Source organism: Saccopteryx bilineata, chromosome 2 (assembly GCF_036850765.1).
Source record: "Saccopteryx bilineata isolate mSacBil1 chromosome 2, mSacBil1_pri_phased_curated, whole genome shotgun sequence".
Classification (NCBI taxonomy): Eukaryota; Metazoa; Chordata; class Mammalia; order Chiroptera; family Emballonuridae; genus Saccopteryx; species Saccopteryx bilineata.
In genome coordinates this window covers 266,189,955-266,213,039 of record NC_089491.1, presented here as the reverse complement: position 1 = coordinate 266,213,039, position 23,085 = coordinate 266,189,955, and the positions used below count along the sequence as shown (strand labels likewise).

At 49.8% G+C, this 23,085-nt stretch overlaps 1 protein-coding gene across 1 annotated transcript; it reads right to left on the bottom strand.

The window, feature by feature from the left end:
* Window positions 1-1,660: 1,660 nt before the first annotated feature.
* On the bottom strand, window positions 1,661-21,101 carry HRK (harakiri, BCL2 interacting protein). The gene is made up of 2 exons (XM_066260490.1): window positions 20,671-21,101; window positions 1,661-6,414 (listed from the first exon to the last, which is right to left on the bottom strand). The coding sequence occupies exon 1, from the start codon at window positions 21,000-21,002 to the stop codon at window positions 20,727-20,729; it is 276 nt and encodes a 91-aa protein (XP_066116587.1). The 5' UTR covers window positions 21,003-21,101; the 3' UTR covers window positions 1,661-6,414; window positions 20,671-20,726.
* Window positions 21,102-23,085: the final 1,984 nt, after the last annotated feature.

The following is a 23,085-nucleotide window of genomic DNA, read 5'->3' as shown; positions in this document are numbered from 1 at the left end:
TGAGGAAGAGAAAATACATTGACAGTATTAAAAATTTGCATATAAGTAGACCCACTCAGTTCAAACCCAAGTTGTCCAAGGGTCAACTGTAGTAGCATTAAGTGACAATTCATGCCTCTTAGGGCAATATTATAAAGCCACCACAAAAATATCATCAGGCACCACTCTGGCTGGTTAGCTCTGTTAGAACGTCGTCTTGAAACACCAAGGTTGTAGGCTCCATCCCCAGTCAGGGCACATATGGGAAGCGACCAATTAACGCACAACTAAATATTATAGAACAATAAATGAATGCTTGTGTGTGTGTGCGCGCGCACATGTCTAAAATCAGTTAAAAAAATACATCAGCCCTGGCCGGTTGGCTCAGTGGTAGAGCGTCGGCCTGGCATGCAGGGGTCCTGGGTTCGATTCCCGGCCAGGGCACACAGGAGAAGCGCCCATCTGCTTCTCCACCTGTCTCCCTCTCCTTCCTCTCTGTCTCTCTCTTCCCCTCCCGCAGCCGAGGCTCCACTGGAGCAAAGATGGCCCGGGCGCTGGGGATGGCTCCTCGGCCTCTGCCCCAGGTGCTAGAGTGGCTCTGGTCGCAACAGAGCGACGCCCCAGAGGGGCAGAGCATCGCCCCCTGGTGGGCGTGCCGGGTGGACCCCAGTCGGGCGCATGCGGGAGTCTGTCTGACTGTCTCTCCCCGTTTCCGGCTTCAGAAAAATACAGAAAAAAAAAATACATCAGGCAGAACTTTTTGGTTGCGATTACTTGAAAACCATTTCAAATATGGCTTACATAAGAGGACTTTTATGTGGTCCCTGTAGCAGTCTGAGCTTCAGGTACAGCCAGATTCAGAGGTTCGGGGGATGATATTTATGTCTTTCCCGCCCTTGGTTCTGTTTTCCTCTGAGACGGTGTGGTTTTCGGGTGTGGGATCCCATGTGGCCGTGAGGTGACCTCTTGTGCCCTGCCAGCTTCCCAGACCCCGCAGAGAACTTCGCTGCCCCAGAGCTCCAGCAGGAGTCTGAGGTTGGCCATGAGTTTGTCCTCAAACCAAGCATTTTTACCTTTGGGACTCAGAGCGCTGGCCAGGCCTGGGTGGGGTGTTGAGCCCAGGAGGTGGGGACAGAGGTGGCTGGGAGGATGGCACCAATGACTCTAAGTCACATGGACTGAGAGTAGGGGATGGGTGGACCCCTAAAGGAAAAGAGAGGGTCTTTTATCTAGAAGAGCAACTTGTCCTCAAACCACTATTGGTAGGAAGAAAGTACAGCTTGGCCTCCTGGCACATGTCACTCGGACCAGGTAAATGCAGGTGCAGTACCCCAACAGAGCGGCCCACTTGCCCATAGTTGGAGGTATCAATGTGCAGGCTTGTTACTTTATCTACATGACATACACAAGTGATAGTTTTGTGCATGACCTTGAACTTGAACCATTGAGCAAGTTTCCCCAACTTGTGGCCCAGCCCACAGATACGGTTTGACACTCCCCTTGGGAGTTTCTCAGGAGTATGAGACAGAGAAGGGAGGCGAGTGTGTGAACCTCCTTCTGCCCCTGGGAAGGTTGGGGTGTGCAGCCATATCTTCACATAGTCTTTGACGACCAACCTTCCACAAGGAAATGAAGACACAAAGGCCTTTAGCTGGAAGTACACAACCAGTTTTTTAATAAAGTCATTACAAATATGTACAAAGCGTCTCCAAGGTATGAAATTCCTCTTACAAAAGAGCAAATGAACCAGCAAGGTCAGAACCCAGAACAGAATGTCCCCATTGCCGCCTCACCAGCTGAGCCAGAGGCCTCACCGAGGTTCCAAGCACCCCTCAGCCATCCCCACCACACACACAGGCTCCTGGGCGCTTGTAGTGCAAAAGACCTTGGAAGGATAGGGTGGGGGAGGGGACAGGAAGGAGGTAAGAAAAGCTTCCCATGACCTAGGAAGTAAGTCAAACAGGCCCTGTTTGCAAAGTTATATGCTCCTCCTAAGGGCCTTATGGAAACAAGAAACACAAAGGGCACAAACAAGTGAACCATCCAGCTTGCCCTGCAGGGTCCCCAAACACAACACTACTTACAATAGATCTAAGTCAGGCTCCCCTGCTCCCGGCTGGCCACCTGCCTTGGGCTTGCCCTTGAACTGGCAATGCCATGGGACCAGCTCCGGAAGGAAGCCAGCTGTAACACGCAGCCAAGCTCATGGGTTGGGGGGCAGGGGGAGGTCATGCTGACCTGAGTCCAAATCTTGACTCAGACGCTTGACTCTTCTTTATGTAACCTCTCTGAGCCTCAGTTTCCTCAACTGTAAAATGGGAATGATAGCAGTACCATCTTCCAGAGTGGGGTGAGGAAGAACCAAGTGGGAAACGTGGAAAGCACTCAGCAGGGTGCTCAGGAGCAGGGAGCCCACAAATGGTAGCTCTTGTCTCGTTGCCATGAGAAGCGGCCAGCGCCAGCGTCTTGGTGCTGGGGCTGAGCTGAGAATCGCAGGCTTGTTAATTACCTTCGTGATAGTGTGGCGCTCAGTACATGTGAATACTACAGAACAATCTGCCAGCGAGGCTTGGGGTCACAGTGATGACCCGACAAATCTGTTAAAAAAACTGTGAAACCAGACTGGGAAAGGACATTTAACATCATTTGTTCCAAGCAGGGCTGCCCCTCCACGATTCGTAAGTCTCATCCCAGATGGGATTCGACAACCTGGCACATTGTAGGTGCTCGATAAATAGGTGTGGAAGGAACGAATTAAACATTTCAAAAAGAAATTTTCGGTTTAAGCTTTAAAAGGACACTTTGACATCAATTTCTTCTTTCTATCAGCTCCCATGAGGCTAGACCAGGGTATCTAACCTGTGCCCCTTCACCTTCCAAAGCTTCTGAGCCTCTAATTGGCCCAGGGGGACTTACTGGAACATTCAGAAGAGGAATTGATATCAACATACAAGCCCGAGTTCTGGTCACTGCAGCTTCTAAATACCAGGTGGACACTCAGAAAGTCCAAAATGGCAAACCAGTATCCCCAAAAGATGCTTGTGTAGGATCAGAGGAGGACTCCCCCGATTCCACAGCAGGGGCAAATGATATCTTGTCACAGTCAGAAACATAGTAAAATAGAGCTAGGAGTTCATGAGATCAGATACGTACATTGTAAAGTCAAAGTCACAGCCCCATTGTTCTATGACAGTGTTCTTTCAATCACCATGTGCCATCAACATGGGAAAGAATTTTAAAATGAGACCACTGGAAGTGGAAAGGAAGTCTCCAGTGTCCCAAGGAAAGAGGCTAAAAACACGAATTGGGTTCACCGAGACACTCATGGTCCAGGACCATGGACAGCAGCCAAAAGAGGCAACTGGGCTCCCCCAAAGAAACCTGTTCCTTCGAGCTACATCTGTGGCCAGACGGAGCATGAAATGGAATCCCACCTTTGAAAGGGGGGAAAAAGATCTTAGTGGATAGAGGAGGATGGGGTAGGAGAAAGAAGCTTCCAGAGGGGAATGGATCTACCTTGGAACAGTGAAGTCCCAAGAGGTTGCAATCCTCATGGCTCCTGGCCCTCCCCACCCTCTGAGAGTCAGCATCAGGAAGGAGAAGGCCCTTCTGTTTGCACCTCACCTCATCATGCAGCAAGCTACCTAAACAATGATCTCACAGGCCTCCCTCTGCTTTGCCTGGACACACGCACACACACACACTGCTGTCTGCTGAAACCCGATATGAGGTCTTTTTTAAAATTTATTTCAAAACCTCCCTCCCTCCCTTTCTCTTCACAGATGCTCTGCAGTGAAACTAATCAAAATCAATGACTCCTTGGCAGCCAGAGAAAAGGGGGGGGGATGATGCCAGCGCTTTACACACTGTGGAAATATTTTTTTAGGAAAAAAAAAACACCACCCCACTATCTCATGCAATCCAAGTAATGCAACAGGAGAGACAGTGGAGACAATATATACATATATATATATCATGCTTCAATTTACTAATACAAATGTCCATCAAGAAGTCAAATCTCATATAAAAACAAACATTAAAAACAACCCCTTGTCAAAAATCGGGGCGGTCAAGAGAAGTGCACTCAAATTAATGATGTGCAAGGAAAAAAACAACCAGGATTAGATAAATACACGGTTTCTAATAATACAAGAGAGGATGTACAAGGGGAACTTGACTGCAAAGCTCCACCAGAAGGTCATGGGCACCCAGGTGTCTCAGCGATGTGGCTTCATTGGAATCAGAATTGCCCCAAAGGCCAACCCGGCATTCAGGGTGTGGATCCTGCAGCGGAAATGTCATAAGCTAGTACACAGGTCAGGGTTGAAAAAGAGGGGGTTCTCTGACCTTTCCCCCTGTGTCCAGGTGGTCGGCGTGTCCCCACTCTGGTGCAGCCTGTAAGCAGCAGAGAACTGTGATCGCATACAACTATAATAATGGAAAACCTCTCCCCCCCAAAAGGGGTGAGCTTGACTCGGGCTAAAGAAAAGCAGAGGTTGTATTTCCTATCGTCCTAATTAATTTGCCTTCTCTGAGTTGGAGACTTGGTGGGGTCCTTCTTCCCGCTGCTCTCCCCAGACCATGCCTACCATGCCTACATACTACACACTCACCCCGTAAGCATAACCGTGGGGAGGGCTCATGGTGAAAGAAAACACACATCTGGGGGTGGGGGTGGAAGCTGCCCTCACCTTCAGCAATTTGTATTGCATTTTTTCCTCAAGGATTATTTAGCAAAACATCAGGCATGGATTTTTATTTATTTATTTTATTTTTTTAAAGAAAGACAGCTCCCAGCTTGCAGCAACACTAAAAGGTCCTACATTGTCAAAGACCTGGTAATTTTCAGCAAAGCCTACGAGGAATGATTCCCATTCAGCCCCATGTCAACTTGAAAGACAGGCTGATGCCTCTGCCGGCTTCTTAGAACAAGAAGCTTGTCTCCTAACCAGCCCAGCGAACCCCCCCCCCCCCCGCCCGTCTGTCAGTACCGGTACCGAGTGATGACCCGCAAATCCAGCCTCCTAGAATGACTCAACCTGCAGCCTGGCCCCTCACCATCTCTGCTTTGAAATCGGCAGTGTGATCCCCTGCACAGAGGAATAATACCTGTTTTTGTTGGATTTTTTAAAATGAAAGCAAAAAAATTAATCATTGTTCCCTGAAGAGTCTTTGCAGCCAAGTCTCAGTCCAGCACACATCTTTTTTTTTTTAGCCCTTCTAGAAACCTCTGAACATAGGAGCTCATGGGGAGGGGTGCAATTAGACCCTCTGTGAGTCAGTGAGATGCTAGTGCATTTCATTTAAATGACCCGTGCGCTCCCCCAACATACCTTGCTTATAAATTACCTTTGCCCAGAAAGTAGCCATTTCTTGGCCCTTGAATCCATAAAAACCTAAGCCCTGAAATCCCCTTGGGGAGTGGAGGAGGCCTGTGGGCTGAATTCCCAGGATCCTTTTTCAGGGGTGGAGGGGACAGCAGACAAGTCATACATGAGGTCAGCGTTCCACCTCAAGACCAGCAGGCCACTCCACGCTGTCCCCTCCTTCCATCCTCCCGGACCTCCAGGTTTGTTCCAACACACCTCTGAATAGTCATCCCCACAAAGAGAAAGAGAAGAGACTTTCCCCTCATCCCTTCAGAGGAAAAAAAAAAAAAAAAAAAAAAAGGAATCCGAAACAGCAAAAGGAAATCTCTCCTGTCCCCTGGCCTCGCGGGTCTGGAAACAAAATACCAAGGCAGCACCAGCGGGAACACTCTTAGCACCAGCAGAATTTAAGGGAAGCACCAGAGACACCAGGTTGGCAGGAAGAAAAAAAGTCCCATTTGTCTTGATGGGACAGTGAGACTAGTTATCTATCTTCGGGATAGAGAGAGAGGCTAGGACTTGCCTCGACTTGGAGATGCAGGTACCCCAGATTGCCCCTACAAAAGGGCCTGAGCCTGCCCCCCTTTTTTTTCTTTCTAGTTTGCCTTTTGCTGCTTCACCTCTGACTCCACCAGCATCCCTCCCCAGGCGGTTGGTTGGCTCTGAGGCTAATAATTCCCACCAGTCTTGGCAATTTTTCTCGGTACACACAGCAAGCATCTCTTCCGGTGCCCCAGACATGAAAGAGTCAAGTTCACATTGGAAGGTGCAGAGAAGGGAGGGAACCACGTCCTCGACAAGGCATGCACTGAGTAGCAATATTCATATTTTCTTTTTGTATATATATAGACAGAGAGCTGTATGTAAATAGCATTGGGGTGTCTGCTTTCTGCAGCTGGATCTCCAAAGGGCTCCCCCAGTCCCATTCCGCGATGCTCTAGTCTCCAGGCTCTGTCTTTATCCTCCACTTCCTTCTCGAAGTGCCAACTGCGGCCTTTCAAGCTCTGGGCTCCCCCTCAGGACAACGGGAACCAGCTTTCTCCAAGGACACAGGGTTTTCACCAACCTGCAGAAATAGAGATTTGTATTTCGGTCAGTAGGCACGTGCCGACAGCCACTGGGGATGACGTCAGTGCCTTGGGCTTCTGCACAGCCTGGATGTCGGGAGGAGGAGGGGGAGGGATGACAGCTGTTAGATACAAAGCTCTGTGTTTGGAGGAAAGGTTCCCCCAAAGCTAGTCTTTATTTCCTTTTTACAGAGACAGAGAGAGTCAGAGAGAGGGATAGATAGGGACAGACAGACAGGAATGGAGAGACATGAGAAGCATCCATCATCAGTTTTTCGTTGCGACACCTTAGTTGTTCATTGATTGCTTTCTCATATGTGCCTTGACTGTGGGCCTTCAGCAGACCGAGTAACCCCTTGCTCGAGCCAGCTTGCTTGGGTCCAAGCTGGTGAGCTTTGCTCAAACCAGATGAGCCTGTGCTCAAGTTGGCAACCTCGGGGTCTCGAACCTGGGTCCTCCACATTCCAGTCCGATGCTCTATCCACTCACTGCGCCACCACCTGGTCAGGCCAAAGCTAGTCTTAATGCTCCCCCTGCCAAACTCTATCCACACAGCAGCCTTCCTTCAGCATGCATGTGTGCACCCACCCCATCCCTCACTTCCAGACCTAAATGTTGACACAGTCATCGTCTGGGATTAAAAGGGATACTGCATTGTCACGCTGACTTTCTGCTTCTCCAGATCATCTATTCACGTCATAGACCCATAGTCAAGGCAGACTTGTAGGTCATTCTCTGCTCTTATTCATTCATTCATTCATTCAGCCATCCATTCATTCATTCATTGCCAAACAGCCCCAGCACCATACCAAGTGTTACAGATCCAGTGACATAGTTTTGCCCTTGAGGGGCTCAGAGGCCGGCAGAGGGAGATGGGGAGACATTGATAATGACAGTGTTGTGTGCATGAGAAGAGCATGCAATCTGGGTAAGCTGGGCTATAGGCACCCAGAGGAGAGGGAGCTTGTGAGGGAGAGGCGGAGTCAGGGAACGCTGCTTAGGGAAAGAGGCAGACCCCTGCCGAGTACCGAAGGAAACCAGGGAATTAGCCAAGCTAGGATGAGGCGCTCCAGACAGGGCAGAAAAAAATGGCACAGATATTTGCAAAAGAATTGAAAATGTGTCCCCCACAAAAACTTGTACACAAATGTACATGGGAACATAATCCATAATTGCCAAAAAACAACCTGTATGTGCATCGACTAATGAATGGATGAATAGAATGGGATGTGTCCATACACTGGAATATTATTAAGCCATGAAAAAGGAACAGACTACCAACACCTGCTACAATATGGGTGAACCTTGAAGACCTGATGCTACAAAAAAGAAGCCACACACCGAAGGACAAATGTTGTATGATTCCATTTAAATGAAATGTCCAGAAGAGATACATCTTTAGTGACAGAAAGGAGATAAGTGGTTGGCCAGAGCTAGCAGAAATGGGAAGAATTGGGGAGTGACTGCCAGTGAGTACAGGGTTTCTCCTGGGGAAACAAAAATGCTCTAAAACTGATTGTAGGGAATGATTATACAGCTCTGTGAATATAACAAAAAACCTTGACTTGTGTACTTTAAAAGGGTGGATTTTATGGTGGGTGAATTATATCAGAAGAGGAAGAGGAGAGAGGAGGAAGAGGAGAGACAAGGTTGGAGCGTTAGCAGGAGCTGCACATTAACAGAAGAGATAAAAGAACATTTCACACATTACTTTAAAGCAGGTGGAATAAGAACTGCCACGTGAGCGATGCAAGCCAAGTGGTTTAGAAGAGAGCATGGGAGAGAGATCACTGTACGTCCTCCAAACTGGAAGGAGTCCGGGATATTGACCTGTATGAACCACACCAGCAGGCTCCCGGTGGCCTCTGGCTCCCTGCCAGGTCTAGTTGACAGACGGCAGTAATGGGGCAGCAAGATCAGTGCCTGCCAGGGGGCTCTCTAGTCCAGCTCCTCAGCCCTCTCCAGGCTCCGGGACCGATTTCCTCATCTTACTCCTTCAGGTCAGGGCTGTTGCCAACCCACCGGTAAGTACTACATTATCCATCGTTGGTTTCCCAACCCCTGCCCTCACGTTGGTACATTCTTCTCCGATTACTCGGTTTGGGGATGCTCTCTGCCTTTTACTTGGACCTCGACCAATACCTGTAACTGCACAGAAGAGGTGAGTCATAAACACATATCCCGCCATCTGCATTAGCAACACAGGACCTCACTATCTGCATTAGCTGATGGTCACAAAGGTCCAAGTCAGCAACTTTGAACCTTCAGGTGGTGTCGTTACCTGAGCTGAATGAATGTACATGATGAAGGGATAATAGCAATGGCGTCAGGAGAGGTGAGAGAAATGTGGTGTTTTGTTTTGTTTTGTTTGAGAAATGGTATTTTTAAAGCTGTGACCCGCTTCATTCACAAAAGCAATGGCATTTTCTTGCAGAACTAGGTAGGACCAGCAACAGATTTTCACTTTTCCTGTCTGTAGGAGTCACTGAGCCTATGACTCTCTCTAAAGGTTCCCAGAGCTGCTAACTGAATGAGCTCCCACGTCCAGTTACGTGTTGGTTATAGGTTGGTGTCCACAGTGAAATATGAACATCGAGAGCACACCACTCTGGCCCTGGCCCTGTAGCTCAGCTGGTTAGAGCGTCGTCCCCAATACACCAAGGTTAAGGGTTTGATCCCCAGTGAGGACACATACGAGAATCAACCAATGAATACATAACAAGTGGAACAAATTGATCTATCAATCTATCTATCTCTCCCTTCTTCTCTCCCTCTCTAAAATCAATCAATAAAAAATAAAATAAAAAGCACCCCAGTTGTCAATATGTCACAATGTGCCACACACAGAAGTGGACCTCAGCACACTTTTAGGGGGATCTTACATTGGATGCCCTCAGCTAGGAATCTAGCTCACAGAAGTAGTCACATAAATGTGCTCAAGAATGTCTCCAATTTTATTTGTAATAGCAACAGTTCGGAAACAACCCATGTGTCCATCAATAGGAGGCTGGATTAACAAATTACACTACATGCATATTAGAAAGAGGCAAGTCTAAAAGTGCTGAGACAGAAAGTTGGCTATGGGTCTTAACTGAAAAGAGCAAATGGCCAAATAGCACGATGCCAGTGTGTCTGTCTCCCTATTAAAAGGTATGAAAGAGAAGCAGAATACTGTAATGGTTAAAAGCACAGACTTTGGAGCCTGACACCTGAGTTGGACTCTTGATTCAGACAAATAAAAGGCTGTGTGACTTTTGGCCGATTACTTAAGCTCTCTGGGCCTCAGTTTTCCCTCATGGAAAAGGCAAGAAACTAATAGCAAATCTCATTGTGTTGATGTGAGGACTAAAGGTGTTAACGTATGTGGGCACCTGAGAATCCAGTGCATAATAATTCTGCATTTATTATTATTATATACTCTAGACCAGTGGTCCCCAACCTTCAGGCCATGGACTGGTACCGGTCCATGGGCCATTTGGTACTAGTCTGCAGAGAAAGAGTAAATAACTTACATTATTTCCATTTTATTTGTATTTAAGTCTGAACGATGTTTTATTTTAAAAAAATGACCAGATTCCCTCTGTTACATCTGTCTAAGACTCACTCTTGACACTTGTCTCGGTCACGTGATACATTTATCCGTCCCACCCTAAAGGCTAGTCTGTGAAAATATTTTCTGACATTAAACCGGTCCGTGGCCCAAAAAAGGTTGGGGACCACTGCTCTAGACCAGTGGTAGTCAACCTGGTCTCTACTGCCCACTAGTGGGCGTTCCAGCTTTCATGGTGGGCGGTAGCAGAGCAACCAAAGTATAAATAAAAAGATAGATTTAACTATAGTAAGTTATTTTATAAAGATGTATCCTGCCAAATTTAGCGAAAATCCAACATAACGTACTTGGTAAGTAATTATTATTATATGCTTTAACTTGCTGTAACTCTGCTTTATAAATTTTATAAAGTAAAGTTACTTCCCTACTTTATAAATCACCATTACTGTGGAACCAGTGGGCGGTTAGAAAATTTTACTACTAACAGAGATACAAAAGTGGGCGGTAGGTATAAAAAGGCTGACTACCCCTGCTCTAGACTAAGTTACGCCAGGGGAGTAGAGAAAGCTTTACTTCCCATACTTTATGTCTGCATTATTCGTTTTTGGGGGTTTTTTTTGGGGGGGGGTTCTTCCCAAGGAGCAAGTAATAATTTACAATTTTAAACTATTTTCTAAACATTAAGTCCGCCGCCACCTAGGAGCTGCTGTCCTGCCCCTGGGATGTTTTCCCTTAAACTTGGCTCATAACAAACCCTCTCCAATGCTGACTCACAGCCACAGCTCATGACTGAGGAGATTCATGAAAGCCCTTTAAAGAGCATCCCAATTCCCACTTTTCACCACAGTATGGAGGGAGCAGGCAGGCCAGGGGTGGGGGTGTGGAGAAGGGGAAATGGTGAGTGAAGTCCCACATTCCAGGGTTTTCAGTCCCCAGGCTGCAGTCCCCGGCACTGGAGCAGGAACATGGCCATCTGTGAACCCCGCTGTCGCACGAGGTGCAGGAGGCTCAATCCTTTCCCCTCTACCTGAGAAAAGTTAGGGCTCGCATTCCCTCCTATGAAGCCACAATTATTTTTTTAAAAAATAGTTTTGGGGCCCTGGCCAGTTGGCTCAGCAGTAGAGCATCGGCCTGGCATGCGGGGGACCCAGGTTCGATTCCCGGCCAGGGCACATAGGAGAAGTGCCCATTTGCTTCTCCACCCCCACGCCCCCCCTCCTTCCTCTCTGTCTCTCTCTTCCCCTCCCGCAGCCAAGGCTCCATTGGAGCAAGGATGGCCCGGGCGCTGGGGATGGCTCCTTGGCCTCTGCCCCAGGCGCTAGAGTGGCTCTGGTCGCGGCAGAGCGATGCCCTGGAGGGGCAGAGCATCGCCCCCTGGTGGGCAGAGCATCGCCCCTGGTGGGCAGAGTGTCGCCCCTGGTGGGCGTGCCGGGTGGATCCCGGTCGGGCGCATGCGGGAGTCTGTCTGACTGTCTCTCCCCGTTTCCAGCTTCAGAAATAAAAAATAAAAAAAAAATAGTTTTGGGCCATGGCTGGGTGGCTCAGTGAGTGGATAAAGTGTCATCCCAATGCACCAAGGTCATGGGTTCAATCCCCAGTGAGGGCACATATGGGAAGCAACCAATGAGTACACAACTAAAAACTGGAACGACTAAGTGGAACAAGTTGATCCTTCTCTCTCTCCCTCTCTCCCTCTCCCTCTCTCTCTTCTCCCCCTCTCAAATCAATGGAAAAAAATTGTAATACTTTTTTTGCTCTTGCTATTTGCACAAGTGATAACTTATAAATTCAAACAATAGAAGATATAGAAATAAAAGGAAAGCCCCCCTTCCTCCCGCCCCTAGCCCTCCCAGATTATTTTCTGAGCATCACAGACATCACGTCTCTCCCCACCCCTTCACTGTGTCCCTGGAGCCCAACATAATGCCCGCACATCGTAGGCGCTTAATCCAACACGTGGAGTGAGATTGAGTAAGTGCGCACATGACTAAAGGTGGCAACTTCCCCATGCCTCCATCTTTGGTTTCGATGAGCTGATTCTGCCTATGGAGTTCAGGTGGCACCAGTGGTCGGTCCTGGTGTCTAAGACTCCCAGGGACAACACTCTGCAAGGAGAATTTTCCTAGAGGGAAGAAGGTTGCTCTGGTCTGTGTCATTGCTAACATTTCCATCCTGTCGCTCATGCTGTCCAATTAGGAAGCCCGGTCTGAAAAGACTGTGGGGAGCAGGCTGAACAAGCAGAAGGCCGGTTTGGGTGTGAAAGAGAGGAGGGGACATCTGGCAGGTCCTGGAAGAAGTACTGGCTCTCCTCTGCCCAGCTTCCTGCTACCTCAGTGGTTCTCCATGCCAGCAGTGAATCGTTATCAATGCTACTATGAAGTTATCAGTTCCATCAGTGTATAGTTATCAATATTATCATCAATAGTTATCAATACTCTCAGCGAGTAATTATCAATACTCTCATGAATAATAGTTGGTGTTATCAGTGAGCAGTTATCAATGCTTTGTGTATATAGTTATTTTTAAGTGTTGGTGGGACAAAATTCAACTGCAGGTCAAATTCAGTTGGGAGGCCTCCAGATTTCAACCCTTGCCCACACACTCAGACACTCTGTGTATGGGTAGCTATCTCTGTGCTACCTCTGGTTTCCCATCTGTAAGGTGAGCGAACAGGGTCAGGTGATCTCTAAAGTCCTGGGTAGTTCTGGCTATGTGTCTAGAACGGTGAGCTTTTGAGGCATAGGTCTTTTAAGAAACAGATCAAAATCATGGTTTCTCTCTCTCAAGTGGCAGGAACAGAGGAGTATGAAATCAGCCAATTTGATGTGTCATATCTGGGGGGTCCCCAAATTCCCTGAGATCTCCCCAAATTCATTCATTCATTCATTCATTCATTCATTCATTCATTCATTCATGAAGCCTGCACTGTGCTGGTCTCCATGCCAGTACTGGAATACAGTAATGGGCAAAATAGACATGATTGACACCCTTATGGGACCTGGACACCAGTGTCACCCAGGTTGGAAAGTCTTGTGCTAGATGTCTGCCCAGCCCTGGTACAGTGGCTTAAGCAGGCTGTTGGCAAGCCACCGAGTGAGACAAGCAGAAGTACCAACTGCTTTATGCAAAATGCACAGAAAAGTCCCTTATCAGTTCCCACCATACTATGACTACGGGCCCACAGACTGAATTGTATACCAAATAAAACAACACTGTCATTTCCTATTTTCTGAACATCATGTGATGTACCTCATGCTGCTCACAAAATAAAGGCACAGGCCTAAGGGGACCCAACTGGTAAATGGCCATTCGGGACCTAATTCAAAAATCAGCCTGATGCCAAAGTTCATGTCACTTTCCACCCAGCTATCCTGCCTCAGCATAATATCTGGGTGAATAAGATCAATAGTAAGTATATCTGAATCAAGAATTAGGCCCCACGGTGTGCCAGCAGGCTGAAACATTTTCGATCGGGGTTGTCTATGCAAATGGTGTCGATTCTCGAATCTGTCCCATTGACCTGGGCACATTTCCACTCTCTGAAGACACTCCCCTCCAAAGCCACTTTGTCTCAGTTCCCCTGTCATCAGTGTGTTAGCATATTACAGTATTTATTAAGGACGAGATCCAAGAATATCAGATGAACGTGGTACATGCCTGGCAGGCAGAGATGCTCTCCAGACCCTAGTGACACTGCTGTGACTTGGAGCCTTTCGTTGAAGTTGGGAAGGGCATTCAAGGAGTCATCTGTACTCACACTCACTCCAACAACGGCTAGAGATGCCACCCACAAAGAACCTTCCACAAAAGCTCAACACAGATTTTGCTGAAGATGGTGACAGCCCAACTGTCACCAAACTGATAGCCATATTCTTCTACACGGAGGCCAGCGACATGAATGAGAAATGGGAACAAAGGACCATGTGTGTCCAGAAAGCCCTTCTGGACCTTTAGTACAAGACTATGATACTCTTTAGATAACCTTTATGGTAAAAGAATGTTTATACAGGCTTTGCTATCAAAATTCCACTTGTGGGCATTATTAAGAAAACCGTCTGGGACGCAACCAGAGTTGTACATGCGGCTGTCCTCCGTCATGTTGGAAACAACCTAGATGTCCAACAAGAACAGGCCAGGAGTCAAAAGGATGGCACAGCCCAATGACAAAACATGAAGCAGCCTCTCAGAAGCATGTGGGAAAAGATACGAGGCGGAAAGAAATAGGATAGAATAAAAGGGTTAGGTTTCAGAGACTATATCTAGAGTGATTCCATTTGTTAAAGTACCTATCAGTGCGTTTTTTAGAATGGGAAGAAATCGATCAAAATATTAACAACAGGTAGTGAGATCAAAACAATCAACTAAAATTTTTCTTTTATTTGGCATTTCCCAAATATTTGATGATGAACTTGCAAAAAATTTTTTGTAATCAAAGAAAGGCGTTTTTTGTTTTGTTTTGTTTTTAAGGAACATTACATAAAGTTTCCCAAAGCAATTTAATACCATCTTGCCCAAATCTGTGGCCTGTGGAACAAAGATTCAATGATGACAGCTCCCTGTGGGGGCTCATTTTCTCTCCACAGGAGGGTAAAGGAGGTTTCTCTTTCCCTGGGTATCCAACAGTAATAAGAGAACACATCTCAGTGAGGTGGGCTAAGGCAGAAGCCCCCTATGGAATAGCAGAGGCAACTGTTTAGGGCAGGAAGGAGAGAGAGAGGACAATTACTGGGTTGAAAGGCAAAATTTCTTAGGCAGTGGAAGCCCAGCCAGGATCCACAATATTCTGAGTGCAGTGAGGGTTGGGCATCAGTACAGGGACCAGAACCTCTCAGACCCTGGCTAGAGGTAAACAAGTTCACTTCCACTGAGAGGCTGGGGTGGGGGTCAGAACTAGGGCCTTCTGTTCCTGAAGTCTAGGAGCATCTAAAGCCAGGGGCTGTGATTGGTTCTGTGTCCTTGCATCCTGGTGTCTAGCTCTGAGCTGGTGCTCAATTCATGTTTGTAAATCATGAGGATAGGATGTTGTAGCCCCCTTTCCTGCATCTCATCTGCTTCTTCTCTTGTCATGTGCTGTAGGCATGTGTCAATGCCAATACTTATGAAATCCTCTCTGAACTTGGTTTTCCCCCCAGTCCCTTCTTCCCATTGCACTTAGAACTCCACCTCCCTACCACGGCCTGATCTAGCCCCTAACTATCCCTCAGACATCTTCCACCCCAAGTTCATATAGCATTAGCCACACTGCTCATTTTTTCTTCCTCAAACCCACCATGCAAGGTCTCACCTCCAGGCCACTGGATGTGCTAATCTCTCTTCTCATAACACTTTCTTGCAGGTCTTCACATGGCTGGTTCCTTCATGTCATTCAGGTCACCAATGCCCTGGTTCTTCCTCAAAGTGACCACCCCTAACCACTGCAGGTAGGGAGTCCCCTGGACTCTCCCTATTACATTACCTTTGTGTATTACTTTCAGAGCCCGTGGCACTTTCTGAAATGATCTCTGTGGTAGAGTGCATAATCCAAAGATAGCCACAGTATCTCCTGCCCACATGCTGTTCTAGAACCTTGCCACTCCATGATGGGGTAGCATCTAAGTCCACCCTCCTTGAATAGGAGCAGTCTTGTAACTTTTTTGTAGCTAAAGTGACTTCTGAAGTTGGGTCAGAAAAGGTCAAACAGCTTCCACCTGCCCCCCCAGCCCCCACCCCACACTCCCTCAAATGTTTGCTTTTGAAGCTCTGAGTCGTCATGTCAGAATTCAACAACCATGAGGCTGCCATGCTGTGGGGAAGCTCAAGCCACAAGAGGAAGCTGAGTGTAGGTGCTCTGATTGGCAATCCTAGCTAGCACCAAGAGCCAGATCTGTAAATAAAGATCCCTCTCCACCTCCATGATTCCAGCTCAGCCAGCCTGGAGCAGAGACAAGTCACAGGGGTGATGCCTGTCTGAACTCCTACCCCATAGAATATACGGGCATAATCATACATAATGAGCATAATTGAGTGTTTTACGTCATTAAGTTTTGGAGTCATTGGTTACATTGGCAGTAGTAACCAAAACAATCATTTGGTTCTCTTCCCACTAAAATATAGGCTACATGAGAGTAGGGGCTTCTGTGTCTTGCTCCTTCCTGTGTCCACAGTGCCCTTGCACATAGCAGGCACTCAATAATTACTAGGTAAATTAAGTGAAAGGAGCTGAATTTGGGAAACAATAATACCTGTCTTGCATAGTTTCTGACTGATTCATGTATTCACTGCATATTGTGCACCTACTACGTGACAAGCAAGTCATGGGGGGGGGTCAGGGAGCTAGGGACACTGTGGGGCGATCCTATCATCACATATAGTGATGCCGGAGGGGAAACAGAAGCCCTCAATCCACTCTCCCCTACCTCCAATGTAGGTCTGAAAAGCTGACTTTTCAAAAACCAGAGGTGCAGTTGCCAGACCCACCCAGCCTACATCTGGCGGTGTATTTAATTTTTCCCGGGTGTGGTTGCTTTTACATCCACAGCTCAGTCACTTGTGCTCTGGCCTCTCACTAGGCAAGCGGGTGACTCTAGACAGGGACCATGTGGCAGGAAGGCTGCACATCTGGCCCCTTCCCAGGGGTTCCTGCCCAACAGCTGTCTCCTGCTACTCCTTTCTTTTCTTTCCTTTCTCTCCCCTCCTCTCCCTCCCCCTCTCCTCGCCTCGCCTGGGCTTTCAAGCTCTAGAAGTACTGCAGGCAGGGTGCAGCTCTAAAAGTACTGCAGGCAGGGTGCAGCCAGATGGGGGAGAAGCCTGAAGGATGTACCTACAGGTTTAACCACTTAATCTCCAAAGTACCTGCCAAGCACCCATTAGCAAGTCTGGCTGGCAGGCCTGGCTGTCATGCATTCATTAAAGCACGCCCCTGCTGGCCCGTTGCCTTCCTTGCCCCAGAATCCCCATCGTTGTCGCCTCTTGGGCCTGCAAAATCTACTTTTCCCCTCTTTTCCTTAATCCCAAATCAAGATTCTGCCCACCCGTGGCCCTCTCTTCCAGGCAGATTCTTTGACTCCACTTTCTCCCTCCCTGCCCCTTCCCAAGGCACACTTCCCCCTCCTTCCCACACCTCTCCCGGCCAGCACTCACCATAAAGCATCTTTTGTTCCCTCTCTCCTGTATCTTAGAGCACAGACTGGTTAAATCACACCCATCCTCCTCCTGGCCTCCCCCAGGCTCTCAAAGAAAGGGAATCTCTCTAGTGCAGGAATTCCCGGCTCCCCACCCCCTCTGCTTGCTGCCTAGTATCTCCTCATCCCCTGCTCCCCCAAATCATCTGAGGGGGGCGAGGGCTGAAGGCCCTCAAAGACAGAAACGCCAGTTCCATTTCTGACTTTGCCTTTGATTTTTATGACTCAGGTGGATGCTCTCTGCCTCAGTTTCCCCCACGAAACAATCAGAATGGCAGTAGCTACTTCATAGCATCCTCTGTTGAGTGAACTAAGTGTTAGGCACTGCACTAGGCACTTTAAGTGAATGCTCTACCACCATCCTCCCAACAACCCTGAAGTACAGCTCTAATTTACAGATAAAGACTCAGAGAGGTCATGGAGCTTACCCCAAGGTCACACTGCCAGCAAGTTCCTGGGGTGGGACTTAAATCCCATTCCATCTGATCCCTAAACCCATCTTAACTGGTGTCTTATCCCGGCCCTCCTGACCCTAAATTCTCCGAAAGGACAAGTAAGAATGGTGTGGCGTTGCCAGACCATTGACTATGGTAAAATGTTGTCTACTTTGGGAAAGAAAACTATTAAATGCACAATCATAATCCTAACAGCTCACATTTATATTCCCTTCTTTCGTGCTCCAGGTACTGTTCTCGACCTTTCTGTGTGTGTTAATTCATGATACACTCCTGACAATATCTATGCTTTACATATGATAACTGTCCCTATTTTACAGGCAGGAAAACTGAGTCTCAGTGTGTGTGTGTGTGTGTGTGTGTGTGTGTGTGTGTGTGTGTTTAAATGACTTCTGAGAAAAGTATTGCTAGCTCACAGCTGTGGCTCAAAACACGACTGTTGAAACTGTTGTCTGGCATACAGCTAAGGTCACCCTTTGTGCGTAAGACAAGACTTGCCTGCCTTATCCGGCTGAGTCAGACCTCCCTGAAACTCCTCAAGTACCCTATGAGCATTCCCCTGTCTCCTGTGGGGTACGAAAAGTGGAGAGGTCCTCACAGCGGACTCAGCAAATGGTCTTTGTCCTGTGTATTGACTTCCACTTCCTCCTAACTTACCGGAGGGTGGGAAAGATGGGTTCCCCCAATTAAGCGCAAAGTATAATAAAGCCTGAGCTGCAGGAAGCGAGCGGTGAGAAGAGAACTCCGGTCCCTAGGTTAGGGGCCCAGGCTGGAAGCTGGAGAATGGCGAACCCTGGGATGGAGCACAGGAACGGGGTGATACACAAACCTACCGGTGTCCCGAGGGAGTAAGGGGCCGCGCTAGAGGCAGGAGAACCCTGGAGGACGAGTCTGCAGGGAACTCCCAGGCAGGGCGCAGCAGGCGGAAGGAGAACCTATGGGCGTGGTAAGGGGTGGCCTGGAGGCAAAGACGCAGCCAACTCTTGGGCAGAGCAGAGTGAAGAGGGGGAAATAAACTCGACAGCGACAATTATCTGCCGACATAGCACCAACGAAACTCTTCTCCGCCCCCTTCACCTGCTGCAGGGGTCCTACCCTGCGCCTGGGCTGGGCCACCTCCCGGCCCGCAGCCTCCTCCTTGGGGCCCTGGGGGCACCCCCAGCCCCGGTGCGCGCACACTGTGGGGGCTCTCGCCTGGCGTTTCCCGCCTCCTGGGTGGGGTGCTTAGCATCTCGCACCACCGTGTCCTAGGAAAGGAGTGCCTTCCCAAAACTCACCTGGACCCCAAGACAGGACGAAGCCGTGCACTAGCTCTTCTCCCCATTTCTAGTGGATTACTCTGGCTTCCTATCTCTTCTTCCAACCCACTTTCCCATTACCTTGCAACTTGTTCTCCAGACAAGCTTTTTCTGCAGCTCCCCCGGCCTTCCATTCTTTCTCGGTCTCGCCACCCGTTTATTACCCACCCCACCCCCACCTGCCTTTTCCCAATTTCACACTTTGGACTTTGGGTCTCTCTCTTGACTCCCTTTATTTTGTCCCCTGAGTCAGGTGCAAAATGTTCCCGCTCCTGGGATTTGGTAGCCCCAGCCTGGCCGCTGCCGGCCGAGGGAGCCCCTCTTCCCGGAGGGGGAATAGCGGATAGGACCTCTGGGAACCCGGCAGGGAGCGCCCCAAAGCGCGCGACTCTCTTCGCCAGCGCCCGGGCTGCGCCGGCCCACGCGACATCTGTCACCCGCGCTCCCGGCTCACACCCCGCGCACCCCCGCAGTTCCCCGGGCGCTGCCACCCCCCACGCTCCGGCTGCCGCCTCTTCCCGCAGGCACAGACGCTTGGGCCTCGACTTCGGGTGCCGCGCCAGCTTCTCAGGGTGTCGGCGCGTGGCGGGGCTCGACCAGGACCCGAGCAGGCGGCATTCATGGGCCGAGGCATCCTGGTGTTCCTGGCTTTCTCATCTTCGACCTTTACATTCCGGCGTTAGACCCACCTATGGTGGACTCAGCCTGATTCTCTCCACCTCACTCTCTACAGCTGATTTTTCTGTTCCAGAGTCTAAAAAGACGTTCCTTACTCGTTTGTCCCCCTCTCCCCCAAAACGCCTAACGCAGTGCCAGGCGCACAGCTCGTACTCAGTAATTCCCCGGCCCCAAAGGCCTAGCGCATAGTAGATGGTCAGTACCTCTTTCCGACTAGGGCCAAACACACTAAGCGCTCCACACTCATTCCCCACCCCCACCACCGAGCAGTGCCTAACGTTTTGCAAGCTCTCTTCCTAAACTGGGCCCAGCACCCACAAGGAGCTCAATAAATGCTGTTTCGTTAAGGCTTCCTTATGGAGTTTCCCTAAGAGCCTCAGATCCCAGCCCACTTCGGGGGCATATCCTCCGGTTCAGCTCCAACCGCCTGGTGAAGAATGAGCCACGCTCCTTAAACGGGACACCTCTTTGGGGAAGGAGCGAAGAAGTTGCCAAAGCGAAGGAAAATTGCAAAGTGCGCGGGCCTTGGGGAGAAAGAGAGCCAGCCAGAAACCTGGAGGGGGTAGGGAGAAGAAGCGAGATGCGCTCCAGGCACAGGAGAGTGGGGAACAGAAACTGGAGAAGTGACACTTAAGGAGAACCGGGTTTGGAGTGGAAATGATGGAGACGGTGGCGACTTAAGACCGCCAGGCGGCTTGGAAGAGGATGGGGAACTTGTCTTGAAACAGCGATTGATTATAATTATCTGGCGTGGCTTGTAACTACGTTGTCACAGCAAGCATACTTTTTTTTTTTTTTAACTTGTATTGTGTTTATTTGAGGGGCTGGTGGGGATTATGGAGGCTGAAGTCCTCCCAAAGCTACCCTGCTGGGGGGAGTGGCAAGATGCGCTTAAGGATTCAGGGAGAAGGGGAGAGAAACGGTGGGCCTGACACTTGGAAGAAGAGATGGGGACTGGACAGGAGGGACAAGAAGATCCTTGTGAGAGAAGGGAGCCGAGAAAGAATGAGATGGGAAGGGAAGAAAGCCAAACTTGTTCTCTAGTTCCCAGGCCAGCCCAGCGTCTCCAGTCCCCAGCTGCCGCGCCCGGGGACTCGCTGGCTGACTCGCGTACCTGTTGCTCGCTCCGGCTGGGTCTCGGCTCCGGCCCCACCAAGAAGCCCCGCGTTCCTACAAGTTCCGCCTGCCGAGCAGCCAGGCCGCCAGCGCCGCCACCTGCGCGGCCGCGCACAGCCAGGGCCAGTAGGTGGGGAGCGCGCCGGGAGCCGGCGCCCTCCGGCTCCGCGCGCGGCGCCGCCACATGGTGCGCTGGTGCAGCTCGTCGCCGAGCGCCTTGAGCCGGGCGGCCGTGAGCTGCGCCGCGGACGAGCGCAGACCTAGGCGGCCCGCGCTGCAGGCGCACACGGCTGGGGGGCCGCGGCCGCGGTGCAGGGGGCACGGGCACATGACCGCTCGCCTTGTTCCCTCCCCGCGCTCGGGCCGCCCCTCGCCTCCTCTCCCTCCGGCCTCTGCGCCTGTCTCCGCCGCGCTCCAGCCGCCGGGGGCCTCCCCTGGACACCAAGTTTCTCCTGGTGTTGTGCGTTTGTTGTGCTGACGGCGCTATTATTAATTAAAGTGTCACATGGTGGAGGGGGGCGGGGAGGGCTGAGGAGGGGGGTTACATCATCCGGCCCCGGGAGGGAGGGGGGCTGCAGGCAGAAGAAACCCAGAGGTAACTTTTAACCCTAGCAGCGCCGGCAGCAAAGGGGTGTGTAGTTTGGAAGCCGGGGAGCTTGGCGTGCTAGGACGCCACAGGGCGCCCCGCCGCCGAGGTCCTGGGCTAGGAGGGTCGCGGGGGACCCCCGCGGAGGCGTGGAGCGCCAGCAAAGGTTTTAGCCTTCCTTTTTGGGTTTTTTTTTTTTTTTTTTCTGAAGCCAGCTCCAGTTCCGATTTGGCCAGGGAAGCAGGCTTGTTTGCCGTTTTGGATGAAGCTGATATCGAATTCGGCTGAATCATTCCAAAATATTCCTAGGCTATTGTTTTGTCTAGGGGAGATAGGTTGGTTCAGAATCTTATGAGAGGGCCAGATGCAACCCAACTTGCCTACTTTCAGGTCTGACTCGGCACCTGTAGGCTTCGGATTTGAACACACGCGACCTCCCCCCCCCCCCCCCCCCCCGCGTGTCGCTTCGCGGCCAGACTGAACGCGCCCCCAGCGCCGCTTGAAGGAAGCCTTTGGAGGCAGCGTAGGGATTAGAAGGGTTTGTCCTTAGTCCCCGTGGGGCGTGGGGGCAGGCTTTCTCTGCGCACCGTATTCACACCGGAAAGACCCTCACCAAGGGCTTTCTAGAAGGAAACTTATTTTTGTCTGCGTCCTTTGTGAATATTTGCTGCTGGGTTACGGTTTCTAGAGGTGATCGCGATTTAAGGGCATTGAAGATCCTAAGGGGTCGGCGGGGGCCGGGAGTGGGGGGGTGTCCGCGGAGACTTGAGCCCTTCTCTTTCCAAACACATGGCCCAATGTCCCTCCAGACTAGAAAGTGTGGAATTTTCCCTGCTAGTGAAGTTACAGATGAGCGTGGGGGGCTCTCAGAATTCTTGGAGGTGGAGGGAAGGGAAGGGAGGGAGAATGAGACCGTCCCTGATAGTAAATCCATCGGGATTCAGATAACTTTAGGGTTCAGAAAACTGGAGGAACCTAGAGGTGGCTCCAAGCCGCGACCTGGGACCCTATGTGGACGCTTTGATTCTCTGCTTTTCTTGGGCAGTGTTGCCAAAGCCTGATGAGTCCTTTAGTCACTTGAAAAAACGATTCTTCAAGACAGTGAACCTAGTTTGGGTCTGAATTTAAGATGAGGAGAGATTTCCCTTTGGCCTGCAGCTTGGTCAGCTCTCATATCCAGCTCTGCTTTGTGATCTTGGTGGCCCTTGCTGTCACTCAGCCTCATTCTTTTTACCCTTAATCATGGTCCACATTACTGAGTGCCTTCCAGGTAGGTTACTGGGCTAAGGTCCCTGCCAAGCTGCCTAAAGTAAATCCCCCAATAATTAGGGAGTAGGGATGCTGTTAGTATCCTATTTTACAGATGAGGAAACTGAGGAACAGGGAGGTAGGGCCTCTTTGCCCAAACTCACAGAGATACTGTACTGAAGAATGAACCTAGATCCCAACTAGAACTGTCTGCCACGAGCTCCTAAACTCTTTACCACGGTTTTATACTGCCCCCTGTAATCTGGGAATAATAATACCTCCTTCCCAGGATGGGGCAGAGATTAAATGAGAGAAATATGTGCCAAGCACCTGGCAGGCAGTGGGCCCTGGATAAACCTTGATTCCCTTTGCTTCTGGCCAGAACCACTTCCCCATTCTCCTGGGACTCACCTCCTTAATCCCCTCTAGTCCCTACAGAGGGGACCTGATCCATTGCCGGGGGTAACCGTTCCAAGAATGAAGATACAGTGTCTATTTAAAAAGCCCTTTGGATTTAAATTGAACAATCCCCCCCCTTTTAATCTGCACACTTTTAACGGCTCACTTCATGGACATTAA